The 18,196-nt window shown below is 40.2% G+C and overlaps 1 protein-coding gene across 1 annotated transcript; it reads left to right on the top strand.

Annotated features, from left to right (window-relative positions):
* Positions 1-238: 238 nt before the first annotated feature.
* Positions 239-17,389, top strand: ndrg2 (NDRG family member 2; the record flags this gene model as incomplete). The annotated part of the gene is given in 15 exon segments (XM_014031020.1): positions 239-324; positions 2,704-2,748; positions 5,147-5,252; positions 5,327-5,447; positions 6,876-6,938; positions 10,626-10,686; positions 12,934-13,020; positions 13,271-13,327; positions 13,421-13,524; positions 13,602-13,640; positions 13,722-13,773; positions 13,855-13,902; positions 13,978-14,013; positions 14,173-14,224; positions 16,448-17,389. Coding segments are annotated over 15 exon segments (1,110 nt in total). The 3' UTR covers positions 16,612-17,389.
* Positions 17,390-18,196: the final 807 nt, after the last annotated feature.

Below are 18,196 nucleotides of genomic sequence, written 5' to 3'. Positions count from 1 at the left end.
TCTGCTGGCACTAATTACTAATTAACTTTCCTAAAGTCCCACAGCCCACTTTAGATCCCAGAGGAAAGCATCTACATGTAGTATTTAATCACTCAGTGTGTATGTGCCGAAGTACATGCAGAGGCCACAGTGTGCCCATACGGCAATTCATACCACAGAGTATTTGAGAATGAACAACATGAAAAAAAAAWTTTAAATAATGTTTTTTGATTGTGTGTTATTGTTTTTTGATCAACAGGAGGCAACAATATGACATCAGACATGCAGGAAATCGCCATCACAGAGGACAAGCCTTTACTTACGGGTCACACTGATCCCGCCAAGGTTAGAAAAGCTGTAAACTATTGCTTGAAATATATGTGCATGCTCTGTTTGTATCCTAATGTGCATAAATCATGCAAAAATACAAATATTTGTAGATTTATTGCAATCCACGAACACAAGGACATATTCAGTGAGCGTTAGCTACAAAAATTAAACATACAGTAGCTGTTAAAACACAAGAGCTCGTCAGTCCTGTTCTGTTTGAATGTGCGTATTTGTGCCTTTGAGTCTGAGCAAATCGAACAGTTTAACAACCTGTTTTCTGAGCACATGTGAAAACTCTTTGCATGCTAGTTTAAGTGTGCATGTCTACATTATGTGTGTGTGAAGCTGCAGCAGCGTTCGCTTATATCTGCCAGGTTGACGTCAAAGCCCCAAGGGACTGAGAGCAGATCCTGCTCTGCTTCTGCAGCTTTGCTTCTGCAGCTTTGCTTCTGCAGAGCAGCTTCAGCATGAAAGCGTTGGTGCAGAGAGCAGAGCTGTTTGTGTCTCACTGCTGATACCTGGTGGACAAAAAGGGAACTGCAGCTCTCTGACAAAAACACAGTTAGGAAGTCAACTCCAAAATAGACACATCTCAAAAAGCAATCAAACATGTACTAAGTTGTTTCACACCAGAGTATTTATTAAATAAATCGAAATAATAAAACAGTCATGTAGTTCTTATTTTTAGTATAAAAATGTTGCTCCTCTGTAACTGAGAAGCAAATTTCTTTATGACTCTCTGGTTCAAGTCAGGGATGTTTTAACCAGATTCTTATAGATCATGGTCAGTGCAGTGCAGAGTCACAGTCTCTGAAGGTGTCCTGCAGATTGTTCTCCATGAAGAGCTGGGAKAGAGTCACAGCACCACTGCAGTTCCTGACTAGATCAGACTTCTTGGTCCTGTTCAGCACTGGGTGAGCCTCCATGCTCTTCAGAGCTGCTTCAGAGAACTGTCCTGCAGGAATCTGTCTGCCTGCAGCAGTGAAGCACTGATCAGATGTTTTGCGAATGGCTCAAGATGGAGTCACAAACCTAAAAAACATAAATGCACAAATTTAATTCAATATGGAGATGGCTACAAGTGAGCTTTCTAATATATTTTTAATATGTAGAGAACAATTAATGTTATTTTAATAGTAACAAATTGTTGCATCTCTAAGGTAAACTATTATATTTTTGTTTTAAAAATGTGTTTATTTCATTAAAAAAGAAAATAAATGCTATGTGCAACAGAAGAAAAAGATAAATAAAATGAAAGGCAGCAAAAAGAAGAAAAATATCTTCTATTATCTGTCAAAAACATAAGCAACATAAAAATATATAATTTTAAGTTGTGTTCACCATTAACATATAATATACAGTACATGATATACTGTGATTAACAAGCTTTAAAAAGTATTTTAGCTTTTCTTTTACCTGTTTTAATCCATGGATCAGATCCTGATGCTTGAAAAACATTGGTTACGCACTGTAACCACTACCTGTTGTGTGAGGTCAGCTGCGGGGCGGCCACAAGCTGAGCCCCAGACCACCCTATTCTTTTGCATTGGGGACTTACTGCGCATGTCCAAAATCTTACAATGACTTGTCTATGGGAATCTGGGGTGGCAAACAGCTCGTAACCCAGAAGTGACTCAACACAAAAAAGCTCATGAGTAAAATGAAGTTTACACATCAATAACTCTAAATTATTTATTTTACTTATCAGAAAACATATATACAATATTTTTTTCAAAATATTTATAATACTTTATCTTGTTTTATTTATTATAATTTTTTTGTGTACCAAAAATAGTGGTGGGGCGGCACCCTAGCGCCCCTATTGACCAGCCACCACTGCTTGAGGACCAAGGAGCGCACATTAAACAGACATGCTAATAATAGACAACAAAAGTACATTTTTAGGAAATTTGATCGTGTGCTAAAACTATAAATACATAAGAGGAAACATTAACTGGTATTAAAGTAAAATAGGTTTCTGGAGAATTGGTAGCCAAATTAAGTTGTTTCTCTAAATCTTGAGATGGCGTTAAGTGTGGATTCTCTTGGCCACCTAGTGGAGGAGTGTGGGTATTTTGGCATTTTTGTTAGAAATATGTGAATGGAGATTTATTTAAAAAAAATAAAGGACATTTTTGAAAATATATATATATGTGTGTGTGTGTGTGTGTGTGTGTGTGTGTGTGTGTGTGTGTGTGTGTATAATATGTATGTATGTATGTATGTATGTGTGTAATATGTATGTATGTATGTAATATGTATGTATGTATGTATGTATGTGAGTATATATGTGCATATCAGAGGTCGCGTTAATGGAATATTTTTTTCGTATTAAAACAATGTTAAAAACAAATATGTATTCAGCTGATGAAACTACTTTTATGTTTCTGACAGGATGCCGCTGAGCTAGCTGCTAGGATACTCTTGGACCAAGGACAGGTAAGTCTGCATTAATCTCATAATCTCAGTTAAATGAACCAAACAATACATTTGCTTGAAATCGAAAGATAAAAATTGGTAAGTCTCTTTCAAAAACAATGCAATACTTGTGAAGTGTTAACTTACTGTGATGTGAGCTCCAAAGAAACCAACGTTTTGTCAAGAAGAGTCCCTAGGGCTGGATAATCACGTCAGAAAATGAAATGTGCAAATAAGCTGCAAAAGGCTCGATAAATATTACACATCAACCTGTGAAACTCGTGTTCTCTGCCAGAGGCAACATATTACAAAAGTTTATCAAACCTGAAGTGTGAAGGAGTACAAGATTCTCAGAGACATGATAAAGGTAAACATTGGAGGTGGAGGAATCGCTTTTTTGAAGTTTTAATGAACAGAAACATGAGAGCTAGTTTGACCTTTTTGACTGAAGATGATTTAAGAGTCAACATCCAGCCCCTCTGACTGACAGGAGTCAACAACACTTGATAATTTCATGAACTTTACAAAACACAGATTTCATATGCATTCAAGCAGTTTGATGTTTAGTTTCAGTATTTTTATTGGTCTACAGCTGCATTTAWATTAGATTTAATTAGGGTTATTACAAATGTAGACTCCCCAAATCACTCTCCGCAAATGCTAGTGGAGTGGCAGCCTCGTCTGATACTTATGGAGCCTGCAAGGTGCCGATTAAAAGAACCTGTTGCACTGTGCTACACTCTCCCTGACTTCAACAACCTGTTAGACCTGTTAGAATATGGCTGGACTGAGGCAAATTTAGAACCCTTATTTCAGTGTGAAGAAAATCTTGACTCTATTGTGGTCTCAGCATCCCCAGCACATTTTTATTTTTTATTTAAATTTTTTATGCCTTCAGTTTTTTCATGCTGGCACAGCTCTCTATATAACCATGTCACGTTGGCATATGCTACCACCACAGGTTTCATGTCCTGTTGATTTCATGATCTTGTCACATTCACAGCCTTAGCCCTGATTTCATGATCTTGCCACATTCACAGCCTTAGCCCAGGCAAAAGAAGAGCCGTCCTATTTAAAATTGAACGTCCCTCCACGATGTGCAGACCCCAAAACACCTGGTGTACTGCAGTACTTGATGGCCTTGATTTCACTTAGCAAAACCGTTACCAAGACTCTGTGAGCCTTACTAAGAGGCCCCGGACCTTACCAAATCTATTGACTTTACCAAGACTATGTGGACCTTGCCAAGGCTATTGACCTTACCAAGACTCAGTGAACCTTACCAAGAATCTGTGGACCTTACCAAGACTATGCGGACCATACCAGGACCCTGTGGACCTTACTCAGAGACCCTGGACCTTATCAAATATTTTGACTTTACCAAGACTGAGCGGACCTTACCAAGAATCTGTGGAACTTACTAAGAGGCCCTGAATCTTATCAAAGCTATTGACTTTACCAAGACTGAGTGGACCTTACCAAGAATCTGTGGACCTTACTAAGAGGCCCTGGACCTTACTAAAGCTATTGATTTTACCAAGACTGAGTGGGCCTTACCAAGAATCTGTGGACCTTATCAAGATTGTGCGAACCATACCAAGACTATGTGGAGTTTACCAAGACTCTGTGGACCTTACCAAGACTGCATCAAACTTTCCACGACTCTGTTGACCTTACCAAGACTCTGTGGCTATACCAAGACTCAGTGAACCCTACCAAGACTCTGTGGATCTTACCAATACTCCATGGACCTTACCAAGACTCGGTGGACCGTACCAAGACTCTGTGGATTTTACCAAGACACTGTGGAACTTACCAATACTTTTTGAGCCTTTCCAAGACTCTGTGGCCCTTACCAAGACTCTGTGAACCCTACCAAAACTCTGTGGATCTTACCAATACTCCATGGACCTTACTAAGACTCTGTGGACCGTACCAAGATTCTGTGGGTTTTACCAAGACACCGTGGAACCTACGAATACTCTTTGGGCCTTTCCAAGACTCTGTGGACTTTACCAAGACTTTGTAGATTTTACCAAGACATTGTGAAACTTACCAATAGTCTACGGACCTTACAGAGACTATGAGGGCCTTACAAATACTCTGAGGCCCTTACCAAGACTCTGTTGACCCTACCAAGACTCCATAGATCTTGCCAAGACTCTGTGGACCTTACCAAGACTCAGTGGACCTTACCAAGAATCTGTGGATCTTACAAATACTCCATGGACCTTACCAAGACTCCATGGACCCTACCAAGACTCTGTGGATTTTATCAAGACTCAGTGGAATTTACCAATACTCCATGAACCTTACCAAGACTTATTTATGTTTTGGCTAATTCTTCACCTTGCAGCAGTGTTTGGAGGCAAATGAAAAACTACTGTGCTATGATTCATTTCTTTGTTGTCGACTTCAGGAGCACAGCGTTGAGACCCCCCATGGCATTCTACACGTGACCCTCCATGGCACACGGAACACCCGCAGGCCCGCCATCCTCACCTTCCACGATGTGGGTCTGGACAGTAAGTCCCCCTCCCCCTTCTACTCAGCCTCATCTAATTCATGCTCAGCCGCTCATCTTTCTTTTCATTTGCAGGTAAGAGCTGCTTCTCTACTCTGTTCAAGTTCGACGAGATGCAGGAGATCATCAAGAACTTCACCCTGATTCATATTGATGGTCCGGGACAAGAGGAGGGGGCTTCCACTTACCCCCCAGGGTATGACGTTCTCTCAGTGTGATAGTGGGTTGTAATGACCAGCTGGTGCTTCATCAGTGGAAAGGATTTTTTTTCTTAAAGTAAGTGTCTTGGAACAATCTTCTGTACAAGCTTAAAAGTAATCCCCTCTAAAAATACCCAACATTCTTAATTCTCATATCTCTCAGTTTAATACTCTTTTGTAAGAGGGTAAAACTAAGTCCTCCATATTTCTCTTTCTACACATCTTACTCCCTGCTTCTCAGGGTGACTCTGTTGCTTTTCTTTGATTGTTTTTATGGCTCAGGAGGATTTCGATGCACATCTTGAACCAGCACTAACCTGCGACCCCGATGATGATTCAACAGACTTTTGTGTTTTTAATCCCAGTGAGCAGACGAGTTAGTTGTATGTTTCCTTTAAAGTAGGTCAAACCTGAAAATCAGGCTGCCTTATTGTTAGCTATTAAAACTGTCCAGTTATTTGAAATGGTTTAAAGGGATTCATAGTTGTAACATAAAACTTTATTTAATAAACCTATATTTTATCCGTAAAATAAAGACTGTAAAAATACTGTAGGATGTTCAGTTTTTATCATTTTTAAACTAAAAGTTTAAAAATATATTACACGGACGGGGCCATTTTATATACACGCAAAGCATTCTGGGTAAATGATGGCATGGATAGGTCCTCTGTGCGAGGCTGCTAGCGAGCTATATCCACCCTGAAGGTTAATCTTGGACAATATCTGACGATTGGCTCTTTTAAATGAAACCAGAGAGCGTTGACAGAGAGGAGAAGGTAGAAATGACTCAGTCTGTAACTGAAAATATGGAAGGACAACAGAGCTGCTTCATGGAAGAAGAACCTCAGCTTAGCCTGTTAGCTTTAGCATTAGCCCCGACGCTATCACCATTTATATGTATTAGCTCAGCGCTACACATTCTCCTCGTCACTGAGGTTCTTCATCCACATGACAGAGAAGGGAACGCAAAAGTGACTCAACCTGCAACAGAAAATATGGATGGAGGACCTCAGTTTAGCTTGTTTGTCGAGCTAGCTCTGTCAACGCTCTCTGGTTTCATTTAAAAGAGCCAAACTTCAGATATTGTCCAAGATTAACCTTCAGGGTGGATACAGCTCACTCATACCGATGATCTATCCATGTCAGCATTTACCCAGAATGCTTTATGTTTAAATAAAATGGCTCCGTCCATGTTAAAATATATTTTTTAAAAATTACTAAATGAAACAGTCTACAGTATTTTTACCATCTTTATTTTACAGTTAAAATATGTTTATCAAATAAAATCTAATGTTACAACTAATAGGGGTCCCTTTAAGGAGATCRGAGGCCAGAAATCCTTCCCATATCAGATATTATGTTCATCGTAGACTTTTTTCTTAAAGTGTGAACATTTTTTTTTTTATTTTTACTTGTCCTTGTAGTTATCAGTATCCCTCCATGGAGACCATTGCAGAGATGATTCCTGCTGTGCTGCAGTTTTTCAGGTGAGTCAACATCATTTGATTTTGTTCAAACTCATTTCTGCTGTTGCACACTCACACAGACTGTCTGCAAATAAACATGTTTTTTGTAGTTTGCTGTGTTCATGGGCTTACATTAGGTTGCAAAATTATTTTCCCCCTAGTATTCTTTCTGTTTTGTTGCTTTACCACCTAGAATATAAATAGATTTTCAATCTGATTATACATAATCTACACAAACTCTCCAGATTGGTGAATAAAAATGGGTTTTATTCACCCTCCCAAAGCCAATGCTTTGTGGATCCACGTTACATTAAGTCTCTTCAGGTTCGTCGTCACAAACTCAATCCATCAAGCCACTGGGATTGTTTTCCTATTCCTCATGACCAAACTGCTGCAGCTCCATCAGGTTGGGCAGGTGTTGCTTGCATCAAACAATCTTCAAATTAAATCAGAGTGTGAACATTTAACAGTTTCTCCGTAACACAATATAGTGTGCCAGGGTGTCCACTGGTCATTAAAAAATCTTGAAAAGTCTTATATTTATGTTTCTAAAATTAAGGGTCTTTAAAAGTATTGAATTTATGAATAATGTGTAAAGTTAGTCTTGAATATGTTACTCAAGGTTTTGTCAGGCAGGAAGGATTTAAGTTCTTTGTCTCTACTGCAGATTTCTTAAAGGTGAAGAGGAGGAGAGAATAAAAACATGTGTTGTTGGGGGCTTCTATCTGGCTAGATTTGACTGACGCTGCTTTCAACCAATAAAGAGAACCAGAGTCACAGTTTTAGCCAGTGAGAGCAGAGCAAGGCGGGTGCTTCAGTCTGTAAGCAGAGAGACGGATTGCAGAAGTAAACACAAAGTTCACTTTTAGTCTGATCACATCTTCTTCCACATGTTTGAGGAAGAAATGTCAAATGGACCATCTTATTTTTTTCTTTAAGTTATGGGTTAGAAAGCTATTTGTCGAAGAATCCCAGTGAGCAGCTTATAGTGGTCCTTTTGCCAGATGCTCCTATCTCTGCGGAAGAGCTACTCTGTTTCATCAGGGTTTTCTTTGGCCTCCAAGTTTTGGTGGACAACTCACATATGGCAGGTTTGCTAAGATAAGATAAGATAAGATAAGATAAGATAAGATAAGATAAGATAAGATAAGATAAGATAAGATAAGATAAGAAAAAACTTTATTGATCCCACAGTGGGGAAATTTGCACATTACAGCATCTCAAAATAGGACAGGGTGAGATCGAATAAAGAAAGTTAAGTAAAAAACAAAACAAAAAAAAAACACTATACTCGTGATATACAACAGTGTACATATACCTGGTACAGTACATAAATGAATATATATGCAGGTGCATATTACTGATGGCAGTGTAGGTGAATTGCCCAAGTGACTGATAACATTATGATGTGTTATACAGTCTAACTGCAGTTGGAATGAATGAACTACGAAAGCGCTCCGTCCTGCAGCAAGGATGTTTAAGTCTCTGACTGAAGGAGCTGCTCAGCCCCTCCACGGTTTCATGCAGAGGGTGGTGGGGGTTGTCCATGATGGCTGTCAGCTTTGCCAACATCCTCCTCTCACCCACCACTACCACCGGCTCCAGAGGACATCTCAAAGCAACATCTTTCCGTTTTCCAATACTGAATGTAATGGTGCATTATCAAGGATGATCAAGGACTGGGATATCTTGTCTCTGACCTGTATGGAGAGATTTTTGGTCTTCTTTTCTTTCCTTGCTGGTGGTAGACCATTCTACTTTGAGATATTCTGAGATTGTTTGACTCCTGGATTTGCCCACAGGTGGGAAAATTGTGTGGCTTCTAAAGTTAACGGTTGAAGCTTCAAAGCAAAGCAGGCAGATGCTTATGCACCACCTTTTTAGTTTTTACAATGACATAAAACAATTTTATTTCATTTACCTTAATCMACAGGTGCTGGTCATAAAATTAGAATATCATGAAAAAGTAGATTTATTTCAGTAATTCCATTTAAAAAGTGAAACTTGTATATTATATTCATACATTACATACAAACTCATATATTTCAAATGTTTATTTTGTTTAATTTTGATGATTACAAATGACAACAAATGAAAATCTCAAATTCAGCATATCAGAAAATTAGAATCTTGTGAAAAGGTTCAAAATGGATGGCACCTGGTACCACACTCTAATCAGCTAATTAACTCAAACCACCTGCAAAGGCCTTTAAATGGTCTTTCAGTCTAGTTCTATAGGCTACACAATCATGGGGAAGACTGCTGACTTGACAGTTGTCCAAAAGACGACCATCGACACCTTGCACAAGGAGGGCAAGACACAAAAGGTCATCGCTAAAGAGGCTGGCTGTTCACAGAGCTCTGTGTCCAAGCACATTAATAGAGAGGCGAAGGGAAGGAAAAGATGTGGTCGAAAAAAATGTACAAGCAAGAGAGATAACCGCACCCTGGAGAGGATTGTGAAACAAAACCCATTCAAAAATGTGGGGGAGATTCACAAAGAGTGGACTGCAGCTGGAGTGAGTGCTTCAAGAACCACCACACACAGACGTATGAAAGACATGGGTTTCTGCTGTCACATTCCTTGTGTCAAGCCACTCTTGAACCACAGACAGCGTCAGAAGCGTCTTGCCTGGGCTACAGAGAAACAGGACTGGACTGCTGGTGAGTGGTCCAAAGTCATGTTCTCTGATGAAAGTAAATTTTGCATTTCCTTTGGAAATCAAGGTCCCAGAGTCTGGAGGAAAAGAAGAGAGGCACTTCATCCACGTTGCTTGAAGTCCAGTGTAAAGTTTCCACAGTCAGTGATGGTTTGGGGTGCCATGTCATCTGCTGGTGTTGGTCCATTGTGTTTTCTGAGGTCCAAGGTCAACGCAGCCACATACCAGGAAGTTTTAGAGCACTTCATGCTTCCTGCTGCTGACCAACTTTTTGGAGATGCAGATTTCATTTTCCAACAGGACTTGGCACCTGCACACAGTGCCAAAGCTACCAGTACCTGGTTGAAGGACCATGGTATCCCTGTTCTTAATTGGCCAGCAAACTCTCCTGACCTTAACCCCATAGAAAATCTATGGGGTATTGTGAAGAAGAAGATGCAATACACCAGACCCAACAATTCAGAAGAGCTAAAAGCCACTATTAGAGCAACCTGGGCTATCATAACACCTGAGCAGTGCCACAGACTGATCGACTCCATGCCACGCCGCATTGCTGCAGTAATACAGGCCAAAGGAGCCCCAACTAAATACTGAGTGCTGTACATGCTCATACTTTTCATGTTCATACTTTTCAGTTGGCCAACATTTCTATAAATCCTTTGTTTTTATTGGTCTTCAGTAATATTCTAATTTTCTGATATGCTGAATTTGAGATTTTCATTTGTTGTCATTTGTAATCATCAAAATTAAATGAAATAAACATTTGAAATATATGAGTTTGTATGTAATATATGAATATAATATACAAGTTTCACTTTTTAAATGGAAATACTGAAATAAATCTACTTTTTCATGATATTCTAATTTTATGACCAGCACCTGTATAGTATTTTATTTATGATGGACCTACACAGTCGTTAAGAAAATCCATTTAGAAACCAAGTTGTAAGGGACTAAAATAGAAAGAATACCAATGTGGGGAAATATTTTAGCAACCCACATTACAAATTGTGTTGGTACAAATTGTGTTAACTTTTCTCTTTGTCAGCTTCCGTACTGTCATTGGAGTGGGTGTGGGAGCAGGAGCATATGTCCTCTCCAAGTTCGCAGTGAGTAACTGTGCTTTCTAAACTTGTCATTTTTAATCATAAGGTGTGTTTTTCAAAACATAAAATTAGTAGTTGCCAACATTTGATGTTGCTTTAGTCACGCTGCTCCAGAATATTATAGCGAGTCCTGGAACAAGAATCAAGATTATATAATTCTCTTAAAAAAGAATCACAATTCAAAGCTTTGATTTTCTGACAGGCAGCTACCAGGGGAAGGAGTTTAGTCTATTAGTTGTGTGTTGCATTATTCTTTTATTATGTTGTGCTATTAAGAAGTTCATATTGTTGATATTGTTCAATAGATGTTTCTAGTGAATTATTTCCAAATTTAACTGTAGGTAAAGTAAAAGTTACTCAAAATTTAATAAAAAATTGTTATTCTTAAAACTGTTTTGACTATTGACTGTAAAAAGTCTGCACGCAAGATAATTAAAACTTTGTCTCATTAGCTTCTTTTATTTTCTTTTATTACATCCATTTCTGCACTTCAGACTGTCATATTTTATGATAAAAATGGCACAGGGGCACTTTGATTTTGGTAACATGTCCATCTACTCATCCATTACATTTACTCACTTCTTCCTACCTGGTCATGGGGGTCACCGATGCCTATGTCCAGTCATCACAATTGGAGTGTTGCTTCGATGTATAGGAGAAGTCATAGCATGGCCACTGGAAACTTACCAACAACAAGTAAATAAATGTGAAATAAGATCACAAAATGCTGTTTCTGAAAATACGGTGGCCGAGTTGAGGCCTCCATTTTCCTCTGTCGGTCAAGTCCATTTGGTCTAGCTCAGGAGTGAGTAATCCTGGTCCTTGAGGGCCACTCTCATGCATGTTTTACTTGTGTTCCTGCTCTAACACACCTGATCCAGTCTTCAGGTTCTGCTGAAGGCTGGCAATCTCCCATTTATTCAAATCCGGTGTGTTGGAGCAATTAGTAAACCATGCAGGATAATGGCCCTCAAGGACCAGGATCGCCCACCCCTGATCTAGTTTCATCGAAATTCTGTTATCAGCCAAAAATAAGGAATCGTCTGCACCACCTCATAGTACCAAAGTGTTTCCATTTTACTGGATGTATATATAGAATCCAAAAGTAATTAAAAAAAAAACAAATGCTGTGGTTTCAAGGGCTTAAAAGGTCTGTTTGATTCCTGTGAAGACGCTTTTATGATTGACTTCGCTTTCAGGCCAATCAATCGGCTGCAGTCCATCGACGTCGAAATTCCCCTCCATTCCCCTCACCTGGTACCTAGGTGAAGTAGGATCTAAGAACAGGGCTGAATGTGGGTGGGACCACCCAATGTAAAGATGCTGAACCTGTGCTGGGCTGACCTGGTAGCACTGAGTTGAGATGATGTAAAAGGACCAAAACAAAGGCCTAAGAGCTGGAGGTTAAATATCTCTTTTTTAGTAGCTCATGACTTTGATATGCGTTGTGAAGGTTATTCATCCAAGTGATGTAAGAGCCAACAGTGGTTCTTATTACAGTCACACTTCTCCCTAGAGATTTTCTGGCTACGTCTTTCTAGAAGTAAACTTTAGCGCAAACCTAACTTGCTGGATGGTTTAAGAAATCTCTCTGGCCTGGAAACACAGTAGGGTTTTTCCCAGGAGGAGCTGTAGAATGTCCCTGGGAAGAGGGAAGTCTGGGTTTCCATTGGGAACCTGTCACCTGAATAAGTGATAGAAACTGGATCACTGGATGGTTAGACAAGAGTTTACTTTGGGAAACGTTTGTCAATGTGGAATCAAATGAAAAAAGAGCAATTTGGCTATGCTCGTGCCAAACAAATTCCCGGTCAGAACCATCATGGGCGTATGGAACCTGTTTCAAACCCTTATTTTTGTTTCTGAGTCAGACAGCGTGAGAAATGAAAGACAACTTTACATATGTGGGTTTAGTGACACGCGAACCAAAACTGTGACTAAATAAAGGCAAAAAAAGAAAATAAACTGCAATTTAATCGACATATTTAAGACACCTTGTGACCAAATTGTAACAAATAAATATGCACATCATTCCCAAGATTGTAGCATGAATATTGCAGTTTTTGCAGCAATATTGCAAAGTAAAAACTTCACTGCTGCTGATTCAACTCTTACTGGATGAGGTAGCAGGTCTGCAATGCAGGAATGGATGTGTTGTCATGAATAAAACAAATATGATGGGGTGAGATATGAAACACCTTGGGTTCTCATTATTTCTTTTCTGTTTTGAACTCACCACCCACTATCTAGCTCGCAAATCCCGATTCAGTGGAGGGTCTGGTTCTGATCAACATCGACACTAATGCTCGAGGATGGATGGACTGGGCCGCTCAGAAGGTTTGTCTGGTCTTCGTCTTTAAGCGTCTGATAATTGACCTACTGTACTCAGAAACATGATACTATGATCTGCTTAGCCCTGAGGGGAGCTGTTCGTCATCTTAGGTTCAGCCTGGGATGGGAAATTAGGTGACTTCATCCAGGCTCTGTTCCCTACAGAGCTATTGATTGTGTGAATGTTTCTAATAGATATATGTCACAATGATAATCGAACAGCATCATTGATCTTCCTCTTTTTCCTCTTCTTCAGCTCAGTTCTGTGACTTCCACCTTCACAGAGCAGATCCTGACCCACCTTTTCAGTCAGGTACCAACAGTCAAAGTTTGATTTACCACGAAAGAACATGATGAGTGGATCATTTTGTATTTGCTGCTGATTCGCTTGAAATCATTTTAATAGGAGGAGTTGTCATCAAACACAGAACTAGTTCAGTCTCACAGAGAACGCATCTCTAAAGCCTCCAACCTGGCCAACATAGAGCTCTTCTGGAAGACGTACAACAGGTACAGCACTCCCACAATCATTTAACACGAAGACTCGCCGTCGAACAACCATTCACATCGCCTTTTTGTTCCTGCAGCCGCAGAGACCTGAACATCGACCGCAACTACTCTTTCAAGTAACAATGCTTTGTTTTTTTGTTTTTTTAATGTAAACCTGTAAAACATATCATCTGAGCTGTAATGTGTGTCCGTCTCAGGTGTCCCGTGATGTTGGTGGTGGGAGATTCAGCTCCGTACGAGGAYGCAGCTGTAAGTTTTACAGCAAACTCTCTGAGGCTTGTTTTGTGAAATGGAACCATTTTAATTATTGATTTTGTCTGTGACAACCAGGTGGAGTGTAACAGTAAACTGGACCCAACAACAACCTCATTCCTGAAGGTGAGGCATCCTGTTTATTGTCTCTGTCTCCTTACATTCTTTTCTCAGTAACTCYTGTTGTCTGCCCCCTCACAGATGGCTGATGCTGGTGGTCTCCCTCAGCTGACCCAGGTAACAAATACAAATCACACATTACTCAGGAATAATGTGGGTAATTTAAGATGATAAAGCATTTGCTGTAACTTTAAACAATTTAAATTTAGCGCTCTACATGGATCTTTGTGCTGGTCTTAAAATGTAACATGACTTTGTTTTTATTTTTCTCTGRAGCCCGCTAAACTTACTGAGGCTTTCAAGTATTTCATCCAGGGCATGGGCTACAGTAAGTTCACTGAAGTCTTCCTTTCTGAGCTCAAATACAATGGAAGTCACTAAGAGTTTCAGTGTTTACAGTCTGAGAGGATAATGAATTATACAAGGGGTGTTCAATTTGTGGGAAAAACAGTTTCAAAATATTTCTTMTTTGTCARGGGGTGGSAAAGAGTAGTGAAGCAAACATGATGATAAAAAAGCAAGGTCATCCACACAATGGTGCTTAGGCATGGACACCCAAATGAATACTGTCCAATCCTGGATGGGACCAGATATTTCCCTCATAGTCAGGACTTGGACTGACCCAGTAGTCTCTAACATACATAGCAGTGTTAGCTCTACCATTATCCAAGGAGGGCGCCCCGGCCGTTTTAGCCTACATGGACTACATWGGCTGTGACCTCCGTGGGCCGCAATCTAGGTAGACTTCAGCCCCTGAATTGWGGCACAGCCACACACACTTGACCAGAACCGAACACGCATGAATCGTTAAGAGTGAGAATCGACAGTTGAGACGGGGTTAAGGTGCAGAGCGTCTGGGGAAACCTTTCCCTCCATAGTACATGTGACAGCATGGGTTTCTTCTCGCCAGGGTCTCCACTCTGTCCTGAAATGTTATTTGGCCTCAAATTTATCATAGATAGAGCTTTCCACTCCCACCACTCGTACATCTGTACTATCTCCATCCAGGAGTTTTTGGCTATTTCATTACCTTTATAAGAGTCTGCAAAAAAGTCATATTAATACACTGTAAAAAATGAAATGTTGGATTTACTTAACCATGTTATGTGACCCCGTTCCACTTAACTGAGTTGAGTAAATTCAAAGCAATATACCAGTTTTTTAACCAAAGAACATGAGTATGTTGCTTTGAATTTACTCAACTCAGTTAAGTGGAACGGGGTCACATAACACGGTTAAGTAAATCCAACATTTCATTTTTAGAGTGTAGACATACTTTCTGCCTCGGACAACTGCACGTCTGGACGCACAACAGCTGGCTTGTGGAAGCGGAGTAGTTGAAGCAAAATGCTGCTATTGTTGTTTGAGTGTGTTTCTGCATAAACAAACACTCCCACAAACTTCTGACCAWTCACACAAAACTTCATGTARYCTACTGTGAGAGAAGGTTTGGCCCGGGCCTTGTGTTGAGAAGATGTGGACGAAGCTAGCCTGGCCWTTGCCTTTCCTACGAGGTTTTGRTCAACRCTAATCTCRCTTTATTGACATGGATTTCTTMGGCAGAATTTCAACCTGGCCAATCAGCGAACAGAAGGAGGAATTTTGAACYATGACATCAATTTCCTGCGCTGTTTAATCTGTCTTTAGTTTGGCAATGGCAGCGGAGGAAGTGAATGAAGCCAGTCCGTGTTGACAAGGCTTCTGAATTAAATTACATTAGTCTTGCAAAGCCTGCAGCGCTCATTTACAYCCGTCTCGTTTGGCTCGTTACGTCTCTCTTCCCAGTAGGGGATGGTTGTTTACAYRGCWCSCGATTTCTAGTTAGCTTCTTAGCATAGCTTCTTTCACGGTCGAGCTAGCYTGCTACACACATCATGYCCAAACGTTAGTGATTGGGTAGGATCCAGATCCAACAGAGTCCACACCRCCCAGCAAGCAGTTGTCTCAATAGCTGAGTCCAGATCCTCTGTTCGAAGCAAAGCAAAGAACAAGGGACTAGGACAAACGTAGCCTTAGAATGAAATGTTGAAATTTTCGTCATGCGTTTACGTTAATGAGAGACGGTATTATGGCTTCGAATGGAGTATAAAACGGACCAAACTCTGACCTGTACTGACAGATTTAAAGGTGTCAGGTTCAATTCCAGTTGTCCTGGACTTTGAACACTTGGATTTCTTTCACAATAGTTCAAAGTACAAGCCCGAATCATTGAGRATTTAGTTGCCCATGCATGGATTACCACAACATTTTTCAGCTGGGCCAAGTACTCAGGACTTTAGGCCACAGGTAATTGGCACCGTTCTTTCACACCACATTAGTTTTAACACCCCTCGTCAGAACTTAGTCACGCTTTCTGGAAATGACATCGAAGAAGACTCGATAAAATACCTTACATTTGTACTGGCTTGTTTTCAAAGTGTTAGCTTACTCTAAAGGATGAAGATAATATCCTGCAAGTATATTACAAACTAGGTGTGTTGTTTCCARCTCTCCCGCCACACTTTAAAGATGTAACCTTGCAGCTAATGTGAGTCTCTTTGTTTCTCCACAGTGGCCTCCTCCTGCATGACCCGCCTGTCCCGCTCTCGCACCACCTCGCTCTCCTCTTCCTACTCCATGGACGGCTCCCGCTCTCGCTCCCGCACCCTGTCTCAGGGCTCGCAGGGGGGCCAGATGCCGCCCAGCCCCTCCCAAACCATGGAGGTGTCCTGTTGAAGAAAACCAAAAAAATAATAATAATAAAAATACACCACAGAGAGCGTGAGAGTGGAGGAAAGGGAAAAGAAAAAGGGTGAAAAGCACGACGATAATGTAGGACTAAGACGAATGGGTTTCTTATTTGTCACTAAACGACTCCCGCCATTCCCCGCTAGAGCAGAACAGAGGCAGAGAGAGGGAGGGGGGACAGAGAGAAAAGCCGAGGAATTTCAGTGAAAGATAAAGAGAGCTGCCACACAAGTCCAATTCTTCTGTTTATACCCCCACCCCCACCCCCAGGTGAAAATCAATCCGCTGGTCGACAATGATGCAGTCTTTAGAAGCAAGAAGAGATTAAAAACAGGAAGGATGAAGAACAGGAAGTAGTCCTCTCTTCCTCCCTCTTTCAACCAATAGAGCCCTTTAATTCCCACCCAGAATGTGGTCTACACAAGTTTTCACCAGTAGGAACAAATCTGAAAACAGAACCGATGTTGGTGCTGATGGTGATAATGATGATGACGATGTAATAGATTAAAAAAAAAAACTATAACACTTTTCTCTTTATTACATGACTTTAATATGATATAGAAAAAAATTACTATAGCAGAGAAACTTACTATAATGTGTGTCTACGACTTTTTAAGCTAGTTTTTAATCGTGTTATGTTTTTTGTTATTTGGATTTTTTTTTTGTCTGATTTGTAACCTGTCTCAACAAGGGGCTGCAGCTACTGATTGGCCGAGCCCTCAGGTGGTGACAGCCAATAAAAAGCCATTCTAGCAACTACTTCTTCCTTGATGTTGCCAGGTTGTTTGTCTTCCATTGGCCCCCACTTCATYTTGTTTTTATTTTCTTTTGTTTTTCAATTGGATTTGAAGAGGTGGGCTGGAAACTTTTTTTAATTATTTCTTTTAAATTTTTTTTTCTGGACTGTTTGGACTTTGCATGCCTGGTGTTAGCCCATGTGAATATTCACTAGTTATTCTTTCTTTCACATTCTGGGAATGTATCTAGCGTGTGTATTTGTTTAGTTTAGGGATTAGAAAACGAAGAACTGCGTTGGTGAAACTTGTTAACTTTAGTCGCAAACAGAGAAGTGCTTCCAGTATTTCTGGCAGTCTGGTGTTGTCCACTACACACGTATGTTGCTCAGTGGCAGGTTTGGATGTTGTACTTCAAGCATTAAGTGGCCTGAATGGATCACTGTGTTCATCACCTGGGTTTTGATTTTTGTTAGCCTTTCCCACACGTGGATACCTCTTAACAAACCCAGCTGATTACTTGTGTTTATGTGCGCCATGAGGTGAAACGAACATACACTCCTCTTCACCAAGATCAGATTTTTGGAGTGGGGTTTTAAGAAAAGTTTGTTTTTTTTTTAATTCTCTGAGTTCCAAATACAACCTTATTTCGAGGAAATAGAGTTTAATTCTGACTAAATAAACAAGCTAACCGTTAGCATTATCCGATCCAAAATCAAAGTGGATTTATGTTGTTTAAAACCAACTGCAATCTTTGGTACCAGTATCAGTACCAGCTATTAGCTCACTAGTACCAACTATTAGCTCACTAGTACCAACTATTAGCTCACTAGTACCAA

This window comes from Austrofundulus limnaeus, unplaced genomic scaffold (assembly GCF_001266775.1).
Source record: "Austrofundulus limnaeus strain Quisiro unplaced genomic scaffold, Austrofundulus_limnaeus-1.0 Scaffold1161, whole genome shotgun sequence".
NCBI classification, from domain to species: domain Eukaryota; kingdom Metazoa; phylum Chordata; class Actinopteri; order Cyprinodontiformes; family Rivulidae; genus Austrofundulus; species Austrofundulus limnaeus.
Note: the sequence above shows the minus strand (reverse complement) of the source record. Positions and strands in the feature narration are given on the sequence as shown.